The sequence below is a fragment of the Phocoena sinus genome, chromosome X, assembly GCF_008692025.1.
Source record: "Phocoena sinus isolate mPhoSin1 chromosome X, mPhoSin1.pri, whole genome shotgun sequence".
Lineage (NCBI taxonomy): Eukaryota > Metazoa > Chordata > Mammalia > Artiodactyla > Phocoenidae > Phocoena > Phocoena sinus.
Window position 1 is genome coordinate 43,362,924 of NC_045784.1, and position 19,730 is coordinate 43,382,653.

Here is a 19,730-nt window from a genome sequence, read left to right on the forward strand (position 1 = left end):
ATCTGTTAGTCAGCGATGCTGAACCCCAGACCGCTTATCTCTCCCGCCCCAGCCTACAGCCCGGTAGGAAATGGTGAAGAATGAGAGAGGGAGATTAGGAGGACAAACCGGCCTCCTACGGGTCTGACATTTAGGCATTTAGACACAGTGTGGGGGGTAGTTCGGGGGTGGTGCACAGTGGCAACTCCCCCTACCCCCTAGGCACACACTTTCTATTACAGCTTGGGAACAGAGGTGACCCAGTGGAGGGAGCCGACAGGGAGAGCCGCCGCCCAAAGAAAAACTCCCCTCCTGAGGTCCATTCTGGCTCCGGCACTATAATTACCACAATTTTCCAGATGAGGAAACTGAAGCCCAGAGATGCTCAGTAACTTGCTCAAGGTCACATGGCTAAGTCGCATAACCTCAGTTTCCTTATCTTCAAAGCAGCCTTAAGGAACTACCTCATAGAATTGTGGCCTGCGACAATGCCTGTCACATATTACTTGCTATCATCACAGTTATTTGCCTCTACTAAGACTCCTTCCGCTCCACCATTCATTTTCCCGGCAGAATATTAATAGCTAACATTTGGTGATTGCTTCCTGTGTACCACCTTAGCGAATATGAACTCAGAAAATCCTCACATTTATTAACATCACCACTCCCATTTTGGCCGCCACCAGCCTTGTCCACTTCCCACCGCGCTCCAGGCCCACCAGCCCGCCCTCACTACGTCATCACGGCGCGTCCCGCGGGAAGCCACTGGGAGAAGAGAAGACGCCCCTTTCTAACGGCCTTGCTTGCTTGCACTCTTGAGTTAATCGCACGGTACAGTTGGCGCCGGTCCGGAGGGCTCCTAAGGTAACTGGACAGGGACGGAGGGACGGCGGCCATGGCCGCCAGGACGACAGCGGCGGTTGGGGGAGGGGTGAGGTTGACCCCGAGCGCATCGTCCAGCCGCTGGCGCGCGCTTCATACAGACGCAGCACGGCCTGCGACGCCAGCTCTCGCGCAGACCCGCAGTTTGTGAGTTCGTGGGAGGTGTGGCCCGCACGAGGGGCGCGGCCTTGCGGCAAGACCCCCAGTGTGGGAGGGATTGGGGCGGGCTGTAGAGAGCCCCGGCCCAACGGAAAAGAGGGTGCTCAGGGAATTTTGAGGCGTAAGCCAAAGGCGGAGTTTGAGAAAGGGGCTGCGCCCGCGTCGACGGCGGGGGCGGGAAGGGGGAGGGGCTAGCGGGAGGTGGCTCGGAACTGGCTGAAGGGACTTGGTGAGGCGTTAGGGATTGGGCCTGGGTAGGGGGTGGGGCCTGGTGGAAGGAAAGGGGCAGTCCCCTGAGGAGCTGGGCTTGTTGAAACGTTAGGGGCGGGATCTAGCCAAGTGGAAGGTGCCGGTCGGGCCGAAAAGGGGTGGAGTTAAGTGGATCGTTAAGGGTGGAGTCGGGGCCCTGGCTGGGTCTGGCTGAGTGAAAGAGTGGGTGATTATCCTGGGAGATTGGCTGGAATGGGCAGGTTTGAGAAGGGGTGGGGTCTGGGCGAGGCTTTGAGGAATGAAAGGGTCTGGGAATGGGGCTTGATAGAGCGGAAAGGGCGGTGATTAGCTGGAAAGGGAAGGCTCTAGAACGGACTGAGCCAGGGGGTTAATTGCTCTGTGAAAGGGCAAGACTTTGAAAGGAGAAAGAATAGTGTTAAAGGGGTGGAGGCTAGTGGAATGGGCGGGACCAGGTAGAATGAACACCCTGCTGGAGAGAGAGAGCCTTCAGAGACACAGTCTAGAAGGTGGTTTGGAATAGATAGCAAAAGGGATAGAGACTAGCGTAGGGGGCGGGGCCTGGGAAGGGCTGGGATGTAGGGTTTTCAGGGCGTTGGGCCCTTTCAGAGTCACCTCCACCCCACCCCCAAGAAACGCGTGAGGGGTGAAGTCTCCCCAGCCATGACCTCCACCGGCCAGGATTCCACCACAACCAGACAGCGAAGGAGTAGGCACAATCCCCATCCCCCCGCCCACGACTCCAGCGTCACCTCGGTGAGGCCCCAGACCTCGGTGAGGCCCCAGACCTGCCCTGATGAGGGGGAGGGGGAGCAGCGGGCCGTGCGTTGGACTCTGACCCTTCTCTCTGTTTGGCAGAAGCGAGGTGTTAAAAAGGGTGCCGTACTCCGCTCCAGCCCCAATCTAGCGGAGGTAAAGAAGAAAGGCAGAATGAAGAAGCTTAGTCAAGCAGCCGAGCAAGACCTAGTCGTGGGGCTGCAAGGGCTGGTGAGAGGGGCCTGGCCGCAATTTAACCTCCTGTGACAATCAAAACCCTGAGCTTCTCCATCCTGGACAGTGTCGGATGCTCCCTCTGACTCAGGCCCTCAGTGCATCAGTCTCTCCCATTTTTTTTCCTTGCAGGATCTGAACCGGGAGGCCAGGACACTGTCTGGCACTGGCTTGGTGTTCGATGAGCAGCTAAATGAATTCCACTGCCTCTGGGATGACAGGTGAGGCTGGCTCCTCCAGGCCATACCCAAGCCATACAAAGACAAACACTTAAAGCCCATTAGAAGAACGAATCCTGTCTTAATCTAGCCTAGAGAATGGAAGCAGATGATTTAGGGAGATGGGGCTCAGGCTTGAATGGGTTGTTTTCATTTAGCCAACAAACATTTATTGAGTGCCTTCTGTGTGCCGGAGATGGTGATACAAATGTGTCAGACAAGACCTACAGGGAGCTGACAGATGAGTAGGAGAGCAGGTCACTAAACCACCATCAGCAGTGTGAGGTGTTTAATGAAGGAGGACCTAAGACCAGAGCTTTCAAGAGTGTTTAATAGAGGACCCTAGACTAGCATCCAGGGTTCCCAGAAGGATTCCTTGAAGAACGGATGTTTGTGCTGAAATGGAAGAATTACACTTCCCATTCAGTCACACATTACAATCCATCAGCAAATTCTTTTGGCTCTATGTTTGAAATGTATTCAGTATCTGACCTTTCCTCACCACCTCTACTGCCACCACCATCATCACTCACCTAGACTTGCAGAGGCCTCCCTGTTTCCACCCTCACCGCTGCTGCCTGTTCTTCACACAACAACCTAAAAAAATATGTACAAGATGATATTCTCTCTCTTAAAGTCCTTCAAGGGCAGGGTGTTGCCCTGAAGGTAAAGTTCAAATTCTTCAACCTGGCCTCTAAGGTTCCATGTGATCTGGCTCCATATCACCACGGTGACCTCGTCAGCCAATCCTCCCCCTCATTCGCTTTGCTTCACTTCACACACACTGATCCCCTTGCTGTTCTTCCAACATGCCAGGCACTCTCTCATCTCAGGCCTTTACCCTGGCCAATCCCTTTTCCAGAGATTCATTTCCACCTACTTGTCTCCTAGTTAACATTCACATCTCAAGGAGACCCTCCGAGAGGGCTTTGCCTAGCCACTCCCCTTCCCCCACACCCGAGCATCAAGATATTCCTAGCCCATGCCGTTGTTTGTCCATTATTATACTTATGTGTTTACTAGTTTAGTATCTATCCCCCCTATCCCAGTGGAAGACTCAGGATGGCAAAAGACTTCATTATTGAATACATATCTACCGTCTCCTGAGGCGCCAGGGACAGGCAGTACACAAAACAAACAAAACTCCTGCGTTTGTGGAGATTACATTTTAGAGGAGGGAGACAGATAGTAAACAAGGAAAAAGCAAGTGATAAAGTGTGTTAGAAAGAGAAGTGCTGTGGAGAAACACTGAAGCGGGAGGGAGAGTAGCAGAAAGTGCAGTGGAGGGGACTCTTCAGTTTTAAATACGATGATCAAGGAAGGCCTTACTATCTGAGCAGGGATCTGAAGGAGGTGAGGGAGTGAGCTATGGAGACATCTGGGAGAAGATTGTCCTGGGCAGGAAGAAGAGCTAGTGGAAACGTACTTGGTTTGACTGAGGAACAGGGAGGAGCCCAGTGTAGGAGAAGCAGTGAGTGATGGGGAGAGCAGTAGGAGATAGGGGTCAAAGAGGGGATGGGCAGGTCGTCAAGGGCCTTCTGGGGCATGGGGAGGACATTGGCTTTTACCCTGAGTGAGCTGGGAGCCAGGAGAATTTTTTTTTTTTGCGATACGTGGGCCTCTCACTGTTGTGGCCTCTCCCGCTGCGGAGCACAGGCTCTGGACGCGCAGGCTCAGCGGCCATGGCTCAGGGGCCCAGCCACTCTGCGGCATGTGGGATCTTCCCGGACCGGGGTACGAACCCCTGTCCCCTGCATCGGCAGGCAGACTCTCAACCACTGCGCCAGCAGGGAAGCCCCAGAAGTTTTTGAGTAGAGGAGGGACGTGACCTGATTTGAGTTTTAACCAGTGTCTGGGCTGCTGTGCAGAGAAAGGACTGTTGGGGGAGCAAGGGCAGAAGCTGGGAGGCCAGCTGAGTGCAATAGCCCAGGTGAGAGGTTATGGTAGCAGCAGTGGGGGTGATAGGAGAGGGCCGGGCTCTGCATATATCATGAGAACGGAGACCGACAGATGCCAGGGATGACTCCAAAGTTTCATGCGTCAGCAGCTGTGGAAGGGCAGATGGGGAAGATGTGCAGAAACAGATGTGGTGCTCACCAGTGTCATATATATCTGTATTTCTATCTCTGTCAACCCAGCTTCCCTGAAGGCCCTGAGCGGCTCCATGCCATCAAGGAGCATCTGATCCAGGAGGGCCTCCTGGATCGCTGTGTGTCCTTTCAGGTGAGTCCCCCAGCCGACATCCTGGGCAGAGGGCAGCAGCTGGTGGGACAGCCTGAGCCTTAGCCCTTTATTCCTCATGTCTCCCCAGGCCCGATTTGCCGAAAAGGAGGAGCTGATGTTGGTTCACAGGTGAAGGCTTAGGGGCCTTGTAGGGATGGGGAGGAGGCTGCCCTGGGCCAACCAGGGCAGGCCAGATGCTTTGGGAAGGAATGTCATGGGCTCTGTGGTCTTGGGCAAGTCACTGAGCCTTTCTGAATCTCAGTGTCATCACCTGTAACTTGGAGGCTAGTAAACATGAGCTCCTCAGGAGGGCTTGATATGTGTCGGGTGCTTAGAATGGTGCCTGACATATCATCAGTCCCTGATGAGCTCTTTTTGTTATTATAATCTGATGTGTAAACAGATGATGGATATGTGGACAGAGTGATCAGGGGGTTCCCCCAGGGGGCTGAAGGAACCCAGAGTAAGAGTCCTGATGTGGTATGGCTCAAGGAGAGTTAGTGTGGCAGAGGGGGTATCTGAGCTGAGCTTTAAGAGGAGAAAAAGAATGAGTCCCATGAAACAGAAGGCTGAGGAAAGGGAGATGCAGACAGCTGGAACTGTCTGGTCAAAGACCTGGAGGTACTGGGCTTCCCTGGTGGCGCAGTGGTTGAGAATCCGCCTGCCGATGCAGGGGACACGGGTTCGTGCCCCAATACGGGAAGATCCCACATGCCGCAGAGCGGCTGGGCCCGTGAGCCATGGCCGCTGAGCCTGTGCGTCCGGAGCCTGTGCTCCGCAACGGGAGAGGCCACAACAGTGAGAGGCCCGCATACCGCAAAAAAAAAAAAAAAAAAAAAAGACCTGGAGGTAGGATTTGATGTGGCCAGAGTAGAGGGCAAGGGTTGTTACTGGAAATGAGGCAGGCTGGGGAAGAAGCAGGGAAGGTATCCTACATCCCAGCTATTCCCTGGATTGACAGTTGAGGAGGCCTGACTTGTCCAGGGGTTTGATGCATGGAGGGCTCAGCTGGGAAGGGGATAGGGCCCTGGTTCAGGGCCAGGGAGGGAGGCGGGCCCCTGAATCCCATCCCCCATCTATGTACCCAGTCTAGAATACATTGATCTGATGGAGACGACCCAGTACATGAATGAGGGGGAACTCCGTGTCCTAGCAGATACCTATGACTCAGTTTATCTGCATCCGGTATGGATGAGAACTGTGAGGGCAGAGGGTGGTGGCAATCCCGGGGTCCCCCATCCCCACATCCACCCCACCTTGGAGCGGGGCAGCTGAGTGGACAGGGCTGCTATCTCCCTTACTCCCTCTCTGGCTCCCCGCTGTCTCTCCAGAACTCATACACCTGCGCCTGCCTGGCCTCAGGCTCCGTCCTCAGGCTAGTGGATGCAGTCCTGAGGGCTGAGATCCGGAATGGCATGGCGATCATCAGGTAGGACCCACTAGCATAAGGCTTTTTTACTTTACAAAAAATTCCTTTCTCAAATGTAAAAGGTAATGGTATGGGAAGTATATTCACATGGTTCAAGAATCGAATGTTAAAAAAAGGTTGGGGATCCGGTACAAGTAAAAGTCCTCCCCACCCCCGTCTCCAGACACCTGCTTCCTCTCCTGGAGGCAGTCGCTGTCACCAACGACTCTTGTGTCCTCCCAGAAATAGTCTGTGCCATTCATGGAATAAATACCATATTTTGTTGATTCTAAGGTGTATATTTTTTTCATATTTGAAACATCTTGAAATCCAGATGCATCTTATAAACAACGGTGTCTCAGAATTCCTTTGGCAGCATTTTCTGCTTTGTTATTGGCTTGTAAAATCACAGTACATCTTCTCATCATTGGCATCTCAGAAGTGATGAAATGCAGAAGACGTACCTTTTCTCCTACCTCCCCTTTTTTAGCCACAAATTATGGTAGCACTTGACACACTCCCTGTATCATGCGTTTTTCACTTATATATCTTGGAAAGCTTTTCTCTTAACAGTGTATAGCCTAGACCCATGTAGAACGCCATTATACAAATGCACAGTAAGTTAACCTGCCTGCTACCACTGGGCATTTTGGTTCTCTCCAATCATTTGCTGTTTCCAAAAAATGCTGCACCAAATATCATCCATTTATAAACATGTTATTTCACCCTTTTTGTTATATAGGTTGTGGACTAAGTCCCCAGGAGCAGAAGGACTTGGTATGAGGGTGTATGCATTGATAATTTTAATGAGCATTATCAACTTTCCTTCAGAGAGAGAAGAGTAGACTGGGGGTGAGGGTCTGAGGGACCCAATTACTCAGTTCCTGGCAGATGTGCAGGCATCGGCACTGGGGGAGTTGGTGGTCCAGGATTAGAGAGCAGGGAAGAGTCCATCTCTGAAGAGGAGGACCCCTCACCACCATCAATCTGTGGCCTTCCCTGCCCTTCCCAGGCCTCCTGGACACCATGCCCAGCACAGTCTCATGGACGGGTATTGCATGTTCAACCACGTGGCTGTGGCTGCCCGCTATGCTCAACAGAAGCATGACATTCAGAGGTCAGCAGCAAGCAGCAGGGCGGGTGTAATGAGGGTGGCGCAGGGTTGGGTATCTTGGTCTAGGCACTTCCCCCAGATGCTCCTTGATCTTCTTACATAGTGCCCCCCTCTCTCCCACTTACAGGGTCCTTATCGTGGATTGGGATGTGCACCACGGTCAAGGAACACAGTTCACCTTTGACCAAGACCCCAGGTATGCCCGGAGTACCACCCTAGATGCTAGACTCCCAGCCACCCGCCACCTTTACAGGCGCAGCCAGAAGGGGCCCAGGAGGGAAGGGGAAGCATTCACATTTGTTGGGCCTGCCCTGGCAACAGGCTTGGTACTGCCCTCTGCGTGTCTGCTGTTTCTTAATTTCACTCTGAGGCAGGGACTGTTGGGTTCCCCATTTTACAGATCAGGGAACTGAGGCTTACAGGTTAAGAGGTCATAGAGAGAAGAAGTTGAAGAGACGAGATTTGAGCCCACAAATGCTTGGAGATCTCGTTCACCAATTTATCCTGGAGCTGGAGTGAACCTCAAATTACTACTTTATGTTTTCCGATTATGACAATACTGCAAATTTTATTTCTTTAAAAAAGATGTGTCCTGGTGTCCTAGTGGTTAGGATTCCGGGCTTTAACTGCCTCTGCTGGGGTTCAACCCCTGGTCGGGGAACTGCGATCCCATAAGCCACATGGCATGGCCATAAATCAAACAAAAAAATTAAATATCGAAACGTCTAAAGCAGTGAGTCTCCTGTAATTCTTATCATGTCAAAAGTAACTGTTGATAGTTACAGAATTTTTCCTGTAGATGTATGAATATTCATCATTATCATTATTATTATTAACATACTACCACTACATTTTCTTCCACAACTTGCTTTTTGCATTTAACAGCATGGTTTGGACACCTCTCCATGTTAGTTCCTCTGAAAAGCATCTCGTTCTTTGTAAGAGCTGTACAGTGTTCCATTGTATGGCTATACCTTTGGCCATTTAACCCCAGGATGTTTATAGGTCTTCCTAGTCTTTGCTCTACAGATAATTCTACAGTGAATAGTCTGGTAAATATATAATTTTATACTCCTCTGAGTATATCTGTAGGATGAATTTCCAATTCGTCAGAGGGTCACTGTGCTTGAAAGTCTAGAATCTAGTGCCAGACTTCCCTCCAGAAAGAGAACCACCTTACCCTTCCTGCAGAAAGTGATTGAGCCCATCCTTGTCAGTAGGGGACACTACTAAATAGTTGCTGTTTTATCCAGCCTTTTATTGAATTGAATGCATAAATTCCACTTATTCCCATGGTTCCTGAGCTCCTGTGGCCCATTATCTAATCTAGGTTGGTTGTTCTCCAGACATTGCTTTATTATTTTCCACCATTCAGTGTTGCTGACAGATGTCTAGATGTCAGTCTGATTTTCATTCCTTTCCGATATATTTTCCTCTCTGGGAGGTTTTAGGTTCTATTATCCCTGGTATTGTGAATTTTCACCCTGCCCCTCATTCTGCTTACAGGTGGTAGATATTTTACATCTGAAGACTCATGCCTTTCTTAAATCCTCAGAAGTTTTCTTCTATTAGATTGTTGATGATTTCTTCTACTGTGTCCTCTCTGGTCTCTCTGTTAGTCAGATGTTAGACTTCCTGGGTTGATCCTCTGTGTCTCTTATTTTTTATCTCATGTCTTCTGTCTCTTTTTTCCTTTTGCTCAGTGTCCTGGGAGATTTCCTCAACTTTACCTTCCATTCCTTCTTTTAAGCTTCAAGAGCACTTTCTTCCTCTCCGTGTTTATGCTCTACTAAGCTTTAGTTTAGTTGTTTTCCTTGTCTTCATAATAGTATTTTAAGGGCTATCCAGTTTGTCTCCAGCCAGGACCCTCCTGATGGAGTTAAGAGATTGAGAGATGGGGAGCTGGGAGATTGAAGGTCATGGATAGATTTTTTTCATTTATACATTCTTATTCATAAAGAAGAATGCATTGAATATATTCACAATTCTTCATATCTATGCATATAGTCATATATCCACAAAATAACACAGCTATTGCCTCCAATGCACTTTGAAAACAAAAAAGAATGATTAATGATATTAAGGAATCCTTGTTATTATGCCTAAGAAAATTAACAAGAATTCATTTAGTAAACTAAAGCTTAGTAGTTAAAAGAAACAAGTAAATTTAGTGAACTGGCTATTCAGAATTGATTTTGTGAGCATTGACCTGGATCTGTGCTTGACTTCTCCAGAAGGGAAACCTCAGATTGTCTTGGGTGACTTCCCAACCTGTTCAGCATGGGAGAGGGCCTGCTGTGGCCCCTGGAGCCTCAGACTACTTTCCAGAGATGTGTTGAAGTCTCTAATTGTCTGACATCCTTTCTCCCACTTTCTGTCTTCCTGGGTTGATACTTGTTTAAAATTCCTTTACTATCTCTTGACTAGGATTGTACGATAATGAGGAGGTATACCTGTGCTATCAGTCCACCATTCTTTTACTGGAAGTCAGTTGAACTTATTTTAAAATCTCCTTCTATTTGCTTTATAAACTTAATTTCCTTGGGTGTTAGTTCTTCTGTTTGTTGACTTTGGTGGCTCTCTTGTGGGGTGGACTTTCTTCAAATCTTTTCTTTATTCCTATCTTTCCCAATGATAATATTTATGTTCTACTGTATGTTTATCTGTTAGAGTCAAAAGTAAAACAGTCATCTCCCATCTCCTCAAGACCAGAGCTTTCACATGGTCTTTATCCCCCAATTCCAAAAATCCTTGTATACCAATTGCATTTAATTTCACAACTATATTATCAACATTTATTAAAATGTGACTGTTAAGTTTATCTAGATTTATTGCTTACCACTATTTCTTGCATTTCCCTAAAAAAGGAAAAAAATGCTGCCTTAAGTCCTTTCTGGAACAAGGCAGGGGGTGGATGAACATATGGATGGAAGGATGGATGAGAGATATTCATTTTGATCGCCTCAGTCAGAATCAAGCCCTCCTACTTGGCTTACTATCAGAACATATACCATTGTGTCTTTTCAGTATCTGTTCTGTGTCAGCCCCCCTCACTGCTCTGAGTGCTCAGTTTCTCACCTAGAAAATAGAAGAAATAGTAGAGGTAGCCTGTAAGGTATTGGAGACAAGGAATTGCCCCCTCACTGGCCTCATGGAGCCTCAGCCAGCATCCCCACTCCAGCTCCACGTGCAGAACCAAGTCCCACCCCTCCTAACCCCTAGGCCCTGAGTCTCCCCACTTCCTTCAGGGAAAATACTAAGCTCCCTAGCCTTGCCTGGCATTCTTTTCAGCCTTAGCTGGCTCCCGCCAACTAAGAGCCTCATGCCTCTGTGGGCCTCCAGTGTCACAGGGTTTGTCCTGCTGGTGGGTGGGCAAGCATGATCTAGAGTCCCCCACAGGGTCAGGAGCCCTAGGGGGTGGGATAGACTTGATAGCTCTCAGGATGTCAGAGCTAGAACTGTGTGGGCACTGAGAGGGGCAGCAGTGTTTGCTGAGGGAGCAATTTCAGTAAGAGAGCAAATGAATGAGTGAGTGAGGTAATGGATAAATAAATGGAAGAATTAATGCATGAGAGGATGAATAAGCTGGCAGCTGAATGGAAGAATGAATGAATGTATGAATTAAAGAATTCATGGGGAAATTAATGAGAGAATGAATGAATGGTTGAGTCAGCTGTGGTAGCTGTGGGTTGGGGGTTTCTGGGGGGACCGATTCCTCAACCCCCACCTCTTTTTTTTCTCTGCCTCTAGTGTCCTCTATTTCTCCATCCACCGCTACGAGCAGGGTCGGTTCTGGCCCCACCTTACAGCCTCCAACTGGTCCACCACAGGTTTTGGCGAAGGCCAGGGATACACCATCAATGTGCCTTGGAACCAGGTCAGTATCTGCCCACCCTTTGCCCCCAAAATGAGGCCCACCCCTGCCCTTCAGGGCAGATGGCAGGACGTCCCCATCATGCCTCCCTGTCTGCAGGTGGGGATGCGAGATGCCGACTACATCGCCGCTTTCCTGCACGTCCTGCTGCCAGTTTCCCTTGAGGTCCTGGGGGTCTGGGGTGTGTTGGGGCAGAGGCGATGTTGAGGGAAGGGCTGTGAGGGCAGGTGGCCTCATGTAGTTCCTTCCCTCTCAGTTCCAGCCCCAGCTGGTCCTGGTAGCTGCTGGATTTGATGCCCTCCAAGGGGACCCCAAGGTAAGGCAGGTGCACTGGGATGGCAGGAGGGCAGAAGGGGGCCGCACGGAGCAAGGCTGACCCTCCTCGTCCCTCCAGGGCGAGATGGCCGCCACTCCGGCAGGGTTCGCCCAGCTAACCCACCTGCTCATGGGTCTGGCAGGAGGCAAGCTGATCCTCTCACTGGAGGTGAGTGACTCACTTCGTCTCTCAGCCCGTGGATCCTGGAAGACGTAAGAACAACTTTCAGTCCTGTCCCAGCAATTCCACTTACTAGCTGGACAACCTCTCCTAAGTCACTCAGCTTCCCTGTGCCTCTGCTTTCCTATGTAAAATGGGCATTAGAATAGCAGTAATCATCCCATAATACTGTCCAGCACATGAAATGAAGTCAGCCTTCAAATGCCCTGTTGCTTGGGCTTCCCTGGTGGCGCAGTGGTTGAGAGTCCGCCTGCCGGTGCAGGAGACGTGGGTTCGTGCCCCGGTCCGGGAGGATCCCACATGCCGCGGAGCAGCTGGGCCCGTGAGCCATGGCTGCTGGGCCTGCGCGTCCGGAGCCTGTGCTCCGCGGCGGGAGAGGCCACAGCAGTGAGAGGCCCGTGTACAGCAAAAAAAAAAAAAATGCCCTGTTGCTTGACAACACCCTACTCTTCTCTGGTAACATCTGGTTCTTTCCTGCCCTCCCTCATGTGAACTCCTTCTCCCAGGGTGGCTACAACCTCCACTCCCTGGCTGAGGGCGTCAGCGCCTCGCTCCACACCCTTCTGGGAGACCCTTGCCCCGTGCTGGAGTTCCCTGGCGCCCCTTGCCCGAGGTGAGCCCAGGTGGAGGAGGGGAGAAGTAGGCCCCTCATTGCCCACTCAGGGGCCAGTTGGTCACATTTTCCTCTCCCTTGCCCTCCAGTGCCCAGGCGTCTATCTCCTGTGCTCTGGAAGCCCTTGAGCCCTTCTGGGAGGTCTTCGTGAGATCAGGTAGTTGTCAGGGAGTGCGCTGGGTGGGGGGTTGGGCAGGGAAGGAGCTGTGGGAGGAGACTCCTCCAGACCCCACTCTGACTTTCCTCGATGCCTTGGTGGGGGAGGGTCAGGCCCTCTCTCACTGGGCCCTGGTTTCAGGCCTCCCACCCCTTTTTAGGTTTGGGTAAACTGAGTTCCAGAGTATTAAGGGGATCCAGGGTGGGGGAGTAGGAGTAGGGTGAATGTGGCCTCCCCATGCAGCTGAGACCCTGGAGGAGGAGGACACTGTGGAGGGGGACGATGTGGAGAAGGAGGCGGAGGGACCATGGCAGCCCCCTGAGTTCCCAATCCTGACGTGGCCGGTGCTGCAGGCTCGCACAGGGCTGGTCTATGACCCACAGATGATGGATCACTACAACTTGTGGGACAAGTATGCAGTCAGAGAGCCGGGCTAAGTGGGAGGAGGGGAGGGAGCCCTCACTTCAAGCGCACTAAGCCCTGCCTCCGACTCCCCCACTCCTAGCCACCACCCCGAGACGCCTCAGCGCATCAAACGTATCATGCATCACCTGGAGGAGCTGGGTCTTGCCGGGCGCTGTCTCGCCCTGCCCGCACGTCCAGCCACGGACGCTGAGCTGCTCGCCTGCCACAGGTCAGACCCCTGTGGCCGGGTTGGGGTGGGGCCTCAGAGCACGCAAGCCACCCTGGGGGCTGGAGCCTGGGCTTGCCTGTTACTTGGAGCTGCTGCGAGACACAGGAGAGGACGTGGAGGGGACAGAGTTACCTGGCTGTCCCCTTGAGTGCCCCCTCTGTGCCTCCAGTGCTGAGCACGTGGATCGTCTGCGGGCCACGGAGAAGATGAAGACCCGGGAGCTGCACCGCGAGGGCGCCAACTATGACTCCATCTACATCTGCCCCAGCACCTTCACCTGTGCGCAGCTGGCTGCTGGCGCCGCCTGCCGCCTGGTGGAGGCTGTGCTGGCGGGAGAGGTGCCTGCACTTTGGGGGAGGGGACCTTGGGCTCCAGGAGAGGAAGTCCTGGGGGTGGAGGGTGGGGAAAGAGGCGGCTCTGAGAGGTGGGCCAGGCCTGAGGAAAGGGGGCATGCAATGGGAGGAGATCCCAGCTCACCAGAGGCCTGGCTCCTGGGGAAGTGCACCCAGCGGGATGGGGGCTACAGGCTTGGGGGCCCCTAGCAGCTGGTGGAATAGTAGAGGGACAGGAGAGATGGAAGAGGAGAGGAAAGGGAAGGGAAAGCGGGGAGGGTGGGTGGTCTAATCTTTGTTCCCTGCCCCTCCCCCAGGTTTTGAATGGCATTGCTGTGGTGCGTCCCCCCGGTCACCATGCAGAGCGGGATGCCGCTTGCGGTTTCTGCTTCTTCAACTCTGTGGCTGTGGCTGCTCGCCATGCCCAGGCCGTCAGTGGGCATGCGCTGCGGTAAGTGCTCCCTGCCTCTACCGCCTGGTGCTTACGCGGCAGGCCCTGTAGTACAGCCCCCAAAGTTACCCCGAACCACCCAAGGGTCCAATTGCCCAGCACTTCCAGAAAAGGACCAAGGATCTAGCCTTTCAGTGCTTACCCAGATAGGATCCCCAGATTGCGGCAGCCAGGTGCTTATAAAACAGAATCTAGGGTCCCCTTCCCCAGAATTTCTGGTCCTGACGACTATCCCAACAGAACCCAGGGTCCGGCCTCTGGTGCTTCCTTCAAAAGACCCACAATCTAGCCCCTGGCACTTACCCACACAAGGCCCGGGATCTGGCCCTGAGCACTTGCTCGGGCCCACAGTGAAGCCCTTAGTACTCTGATAGGACCCACAAGCCTGCTACCCAGTGCTTTCCCCAGGGACCCAGGGTCTTCCCATCCACAATAAATGCCCCTGCATACAGACTCCAGGGGTCTAGTCCCTGCCCTCTCCCAGGGCAAGTGTCCTGGGGTAACTGAGAAGCTGTCCCCTCCCTCCTCAGGATCCTGATCGTGGACTGGGACGTCCATCATGGTAATGGAACTCAGCACATATTTGAGGAGGACCCCAGGTGAGGGGCTGCGGCAGGGGGTGGGGTGTGGTCAGGGAGGTGGGCGGGCCATGCCTCATGGGTGCCTCGCTAACCAGGCACATCCCTCCTTCCCACCGTGTTCCTGCAGCGTGCTGTACATTTCTCTGCACCGCTATGATCATGGCACCTTCTTTCCTATGGGGGACGAGGGCGCCAGCAGCCAGATAGGTCAGGCTGCAGGCACGGGCTTCACCGTCAACGTGGCCTGGAATGGGCCCCGCCTGGGTGACGCCGACTACTTGGTTGCCTGGCATCGTCTGGTGCTTCCCATTGCCTATGAGGTACGATTTAGGATGCACGTGACAAGACTGTGTGGGTGGCAGCAGGCGTGCATGTGCCCGATGTCTCAGTGACTGATCCTGTGAGAGGACCTGCGGGTGGCTGCTGTGATGGCTTTGGGGGAGGGGATGTGACTCTGATGGCCTTTGGGTATGTTTGTGCAGTGGCTGTATGTGACTGCCTTCTGTGTGTAACTGTGAGGACTTGGGAGTGTGTGGGGGTGGTCTTGCCTGGGGGCGTGCCTGGCTGTGTACCTGTCCTGTGTGTACACCATCACTAGTGCCTATCTGTGTGTGATGGTGGCCCCATGTGACTGCCACCTCTGTGGAACTGCACGTGCCAGGTGGGGAGGGGTTCGAGCACGTGTGAAACTCTGCACGGGGAGCTATTAATCTGTCACTACCGCTGCTCTGTGTGATGGGTGTGATATTGTACGTCATTGCACATTGCTCTCTCTGACAGCCAGTGTGTGACTTTCTGCATGTGGAAGGCTGTGTGTGACAGTCATCTCTCTCTCCTATGGCCTATATACATTTCCCTGACTCTGTGTGAGTGGCTGTAGGTAACTGCCTCCTCCGTGTGTAAACTGTGTGTATGTGTGGCAAATCATGTGTACATGACTAACTCTGAGGGTGGATGAACGTGAGCGCCATCTCTGTGACCTCTGTGCAGACATGCGTGTTCAGATGTGTATGTGTGTCTGTGCACAGTTGGCTGTGACTGTCTCTGTGTGTGTGTAACTCTCTGAAATAGTGTGTGTGACCATGTGCAAGCGACCACCTCCTGTGGGTACAACAGCACATGTGACTATTGTGACTGTGGTGGTGGCATGTGTATGACTGTTTGTGCAGGGGTAGCTGTGGATTACTGTGCCCTCTGAGAAACTGTGTGTGCGTGTGTGACTAGTACTATGTATAGTCTGGTCTGTGTGAGACTGTCTGATTGTGTGTGGGTGTATGTGACTGTATGTGACCATCTTCTGTGTGTGGCACTTGTGTTGTCATCTTCTGTGATGGAAACGTGTGCACCTTTCTTTGGTACCATGTGTATAAAACCCTGTGTTGTGCCCATGTGTCCCATGTTTGACCCAGGGAGGGGAGTGTGTGCCTCTTGGTCTCACCCTTGGGTGTGTATGTGAGGACATATCTCTCCGTCTCATGTCACTGTCTCTTGACATGAGTCTCCACATCTCACAACTCTGCTTCATGACCCTGTCCGTCTGTTTCTCACATCTCCATATCTCTGTATCTCGGGTCTCTAAATCTGTGTCTGATGTGTCCACGTCTCTGAATCTCTCTTGTGTCTCCATGTCCTCCCCTCCCTATTTTCAGGGCTCTGGTCTTGTGTCTCCCAGGCTCCAGGTCCCATGTCTCCATCTCTCTGACTTGCATTGCCATGTCTTCGTTTGTCCTTGTCTGTGTCTCTAGGTCTCCCTGAACTGCTGCCTCCCCACGCCCCCACCCTCATGCTCACGTGTCTCTTCTCTCCCTGCCTCAGTTTAACCCGGAACTGGTGCTGGTCTCAGCTGGCTTCGATGCTGCCCGGGGGGACCCACTGGGCAGCTGCCAGGTGTCGCCTGAGGGCTATGCCCACCTCACCCACCTGCTGATGGGCCTGGCCAATGGCCGCATTATCCTTATCCTAGAGGTAGCTGTCTCGGTCCCTCTTCCTGCGGTGGGAGGGTGGTCGGGAAGACTTGGATGTCCCCACCTGGGGTTGTGGGCACACAGTGGGCATTAGTAATAACACCAGCATTAGCAACTTTAATTGAGCACTCACTATGTACAAGACACTCTTCTTGGCACTTTACGTGCATTATTAATGCATTTACTTAACAAAGCAGCCTTTATGAGGTAAGGTCTACTGACCTCATCATTTTCCTCTCTCAAGATCAGGGAAACTGAGGTACAGAGAGCTGTGGTGACTAGCCGGAGGTCACACATTTAATAATGACGGAGCCAGGCCTTGAACCCAGGCAGCCTGGCTCCAGAGTCTTTACTTTTTACCTCTACTTGAACTACCTCCAACAAAATCCTGAGACAAAGGAAATTCACTGACCTTTTGTAAAGTACTCAGTGCCCCCACCCCCCGTGCCTCAGTTTCCTTGTCTGTAAGGTGTGGATGGCCAATCGTGGAGGGGTGCCTGGCACATGGTAAGCCCTGTACAAGGGCTGTGGCTTCTTATGGTTATGCGTTGTTCGTACATTAGTTTAACCCACTCAGCAACCTTCTGTGCTGTCATTTGTACTCCCTCACAGATGAGGACAATAAGTCACAGAGAGATTAATTGGCTGGTAAGATGTCCCACTGTGTGCCCAGGCCTGCCTGTGGCAGGGCAGGGTGGTGGACCCTTTCCTCAGGTAGCCCAGGTTCCAACCTCAGTGCTGCCTCTTACCAGCTGTTAAGACCTCAGACAAGTCATCTAACCACTGTGAGCCTCAGTTACTTTATCTGGAAAAAGAGCAGAGACTGGGGTTCCTATAGAGTGTGAGAAAAGAGGGTTCCCATACCAAGTCAGGATAGAGATTCACATAGAGAGAAAGACCAGTTGTTCCTGTACCAGGGCAGGGCAGCGCCTTCTGTGGGTGGGGCCAGGGGTTCCCATACTGTGAAGGCAGGTTCCTGCATGGATTCAGCACATGCGGTTGTGAGGATTCAGTGCTTAGAATAGGGTCTAGCACACAGCAAGCACTTAATGAACGTCAGTGCTTACTAATGTTGCCATCAGCACTGTCATTCTTGTGGTTATTATTATCTTGCACTTTATGTCACAATTCTATCCCCCTCAACAACCACCTCACATAGTGGGTGCTGTCCATCTGACAGATGTGGGTTCTACTTACTTGTCCCCAGTACCTACCCTCCAGACTTGCAGGACCCCAAGGGGAGACTGGGAGGCAGGACATCTCATCTCCCAAATTCCCTGAGGACCCCCCCCATCATACCTTTCCCTCCTCTTTTCCTTAACAAAGGGTGGTTATAACCTGACATCCATCTCGGAGTCCATGGCCGCCTGCACCCACTCCCTCCTTGGGGACCCGCCACCCCTGCTGACCCTGCTGCGGCCCCCACTGTCAGGGGCCCTGGCCTCGATCTCCGAGACCATCCAAGTCCATCGCAGATACTGGTGCAGTTTGCGGGTCACAAGTGAGTGGGTGAGGGGAACTGCGGGCAGTGGGGGCTCAGGGGAGGGCAGGGATTAGAGGTGGGAGAAGGGATAGCACCCACACTCAAGGATCTCCCTTCCATGGTTCCAGAGGTCAAAGATAAAGAGGGACCCTCCAGTTCTAAGTTGATCACCAAGAAGGCACCCCAGGCAGCCAATCCTTTGTCAGCCAAGGGGATGACCATGCCAGAAGGGAACATTCTGGAGGCAGGCACAGGGAAGGTCACCTCAGCAACATCTGTGAAAGAGTCCACTCCAGGCCAGACTACGTCAGAGACAGCTGTGATGGAGTTCACTCAGGACCAGTCATCAGAGACAGCCATGGGAGGAGCTGCTGCGCTGAACCAGGCCACCTCAGAGGCAGCCACAGGGGATGCCACGCTGGACCAGACCACCTCGGAGGAGGCTGTCGGGGGAGCTGAGCTGATCCAAAGCCCTCCAGCCTCATGCACTGACAATCAGACTCCTCCAGCGTCACCCATGCAAGGAGCCACAACCCAGATATCCCCCAGTAAACTGACTGGAAATCTCAGCACCTTGGAACTAGACAAGGCACAGGTAAGGCCCACCACGCCCAGGTAGGGGGAAGAAGGGACAAGAATCAGGCCTCCCGGATTCATCTCTTATCTCTGTGTGTATAGGAACCCCCAGAAGAGGAGGAGCTACTAGGAGAGGCAGCTGGAGGTCAGGACATGAATGAGTCAGTACTGATGCATGTCACTGGAGACCATGCTGACACTGACCAAGTGAGTTCTGGGAGAGGCTAGAACAGTGGCTTCCTTCTCATGCCCATTTGTGCCTCCACGTAGGAGCATGGGCTATAGGGACATATAATGGGGAGGTGGAGTCCCTACCTTACTCAGTTTCACCCACCCCCAGGCCATGTTTTACGCTGTAACACCACTGCCCTGGTGTCCCCATTTGGTGGCAGTATGCCCTGTACCTGAAGCAGGCCTGGATGTGACCCAACCTTGTCAGGACTGTGGAGCCCTCCAGGAGAACTGGGTGTGTCTGTCTTGCTATCAGGTATGCAGCCGAGGAAAGGGATAGGGTGGAGGTTGGCCCAGGAGCAAACCACAGGAGGGTGCTGATTCCCCACCCAATGCTCGCTCCCCAACCTCAGGTCTACTGCAGTCGTTACATCAATGCCCATATGCTCCAACACCATGAAGGATCGGGACACCCGCTGGTACTCAGCTACGCCGACCTGTCTACCTGGTGTTACCACTGTCAGGCCTACGTTCACCACAAGGTGGGCCCTGGGCAGACCCTCTGATGTGTGCACACTCACTCACACTCCCCCCTGCCCCCCCACACCTTTTGTGATTGCATAAGGGGCGAATGGAGACCCTTCTGCATGTGGGACAGGCCAAGAGACAGGGCGGTTGAGGGCTGGAGTGGGGGCAGCCTCCTGGCTGAGGTAGAGGGGTGCTCACTCTTACCTCCCCTCTCTTGCCTCCTCCTCAGGCTCTCGTAGCTGTGAAGAACATCGCCCACCAGAACAAGTTTGGGGAGAACATGCTTCACTCACACTAAATCCCAGAGTGTGCTCCTCTTCTTCACCTTCTGAGACCCAAGATAGACCAGCCTTAGTTCATTCCAAGCTATACCTTTGATGAGGGGTAGCCTCACTCCATCCCATCCTGAAGACCCTTTACAGCTCCCCCAGGGTGCTGATTTAAGTGTATATATTTGTAAGAGGACTGTGATCAATTATAGATCTCCCACTGCCTGCTCAAGGGACTCCATCTACTCTGCTCCAGAAGGCAAGGGGAGCAGCTCAGTGACCCCAAGAGGGGGCTGATATAAAGATGATACTTTGGAGGGGAGGGGGATCAACTGGCAGGTATGGCGGGGTTGCATATGTAATAAAGTACAAGCTATTACAAAACTTGGAGAAAGCTTTT

At 52.6% G+C, this 19,730-nt stretch overlaps 1 protein-coding gene across 23 annotated transcripts; it reads left to right on the plus strand.

Annotated features, from left to right (window-relative positions):
• On the plus strand, positions 1 to 19,730 carry HDAC6 (histone deacetylase 6). Of its 23 annotated transcripts, XM_032619760.1 has the most exons (30): positions 687 to 843; positions 1,858 to 2,004; positions 2,107 to 2,235; positions 2,371 to 2,459; positions 4,595 to 4,679; positions 4,768 to 4,808; positions 5,768 to 5,864; positions 6,011 to 6,704; positions 6,830 to 6,864; positions 7,100 to 7,204; positions 7,329 to 7,397; positions 10,952 to 11,078; positions 11,175 to 11,240; positions 11,332 to 11,391; positions 11,470 to 11,559; positions 12,078 to 12,184; positions 12,274 to 12,341; positions 12,585 to 12,753; positions 12,847 to 12,975; positions 13,145 to 13,313; positions 13,625 to 13,758; positions 14,289 to 14,357; positions 14,467 to 14,659; positions 16,155 to 16,304; positions 17,630 to 17,804; positions 17,915 to 18,381; positions 18,465 to 18,569; positions 18,703 to 18,849; positions 18,947 to 19,075; positions 19,291 to 19,729. In XM_032619760.1, exons 10-30 carry the CDS (start codon positions 7,131 to 7,133, stop codon positions 19,357 to 19,359), a joined length of 2,766 nt encoding a protein of 921 aa, XP_032475651.1. In that variant the 5' UTR covers positions 687 to 843; positions 1,858 to 2,004; positions 2,107 to 2,235; positions 2,371 to 2,459; positions 4,595 to 4,679; positions 4,768 to 4,808; positions 5,768 to 5,864; positions 6,011 to 6,704; positions 6,830 to 6,864; positions 7,100 to 7,130; the 3' UTR covers positions 19,360 to 19,729. The 23 variants fall into 23 exon arrangements, 22 of the variants coding, with proteins under 22 accessions (XP_032475654.1, XP_032475637.1, XP_032475631.1 ...); XM_032619746.1 differs by lacking the exon at positions 6,830 to 6,864 and having other exon boundaries at positions 638 to 843; positions 6,011 to 6,108; positions 19,291 to 19,730; XM_032619740.1 differs by lacking the exon at positions 6,830 to 6,864 and having other exon boundaries at positions 639 to 843; positions 1,858 to 2,022; positions 6,011 to 6,108; positions 19,291 to 19,730.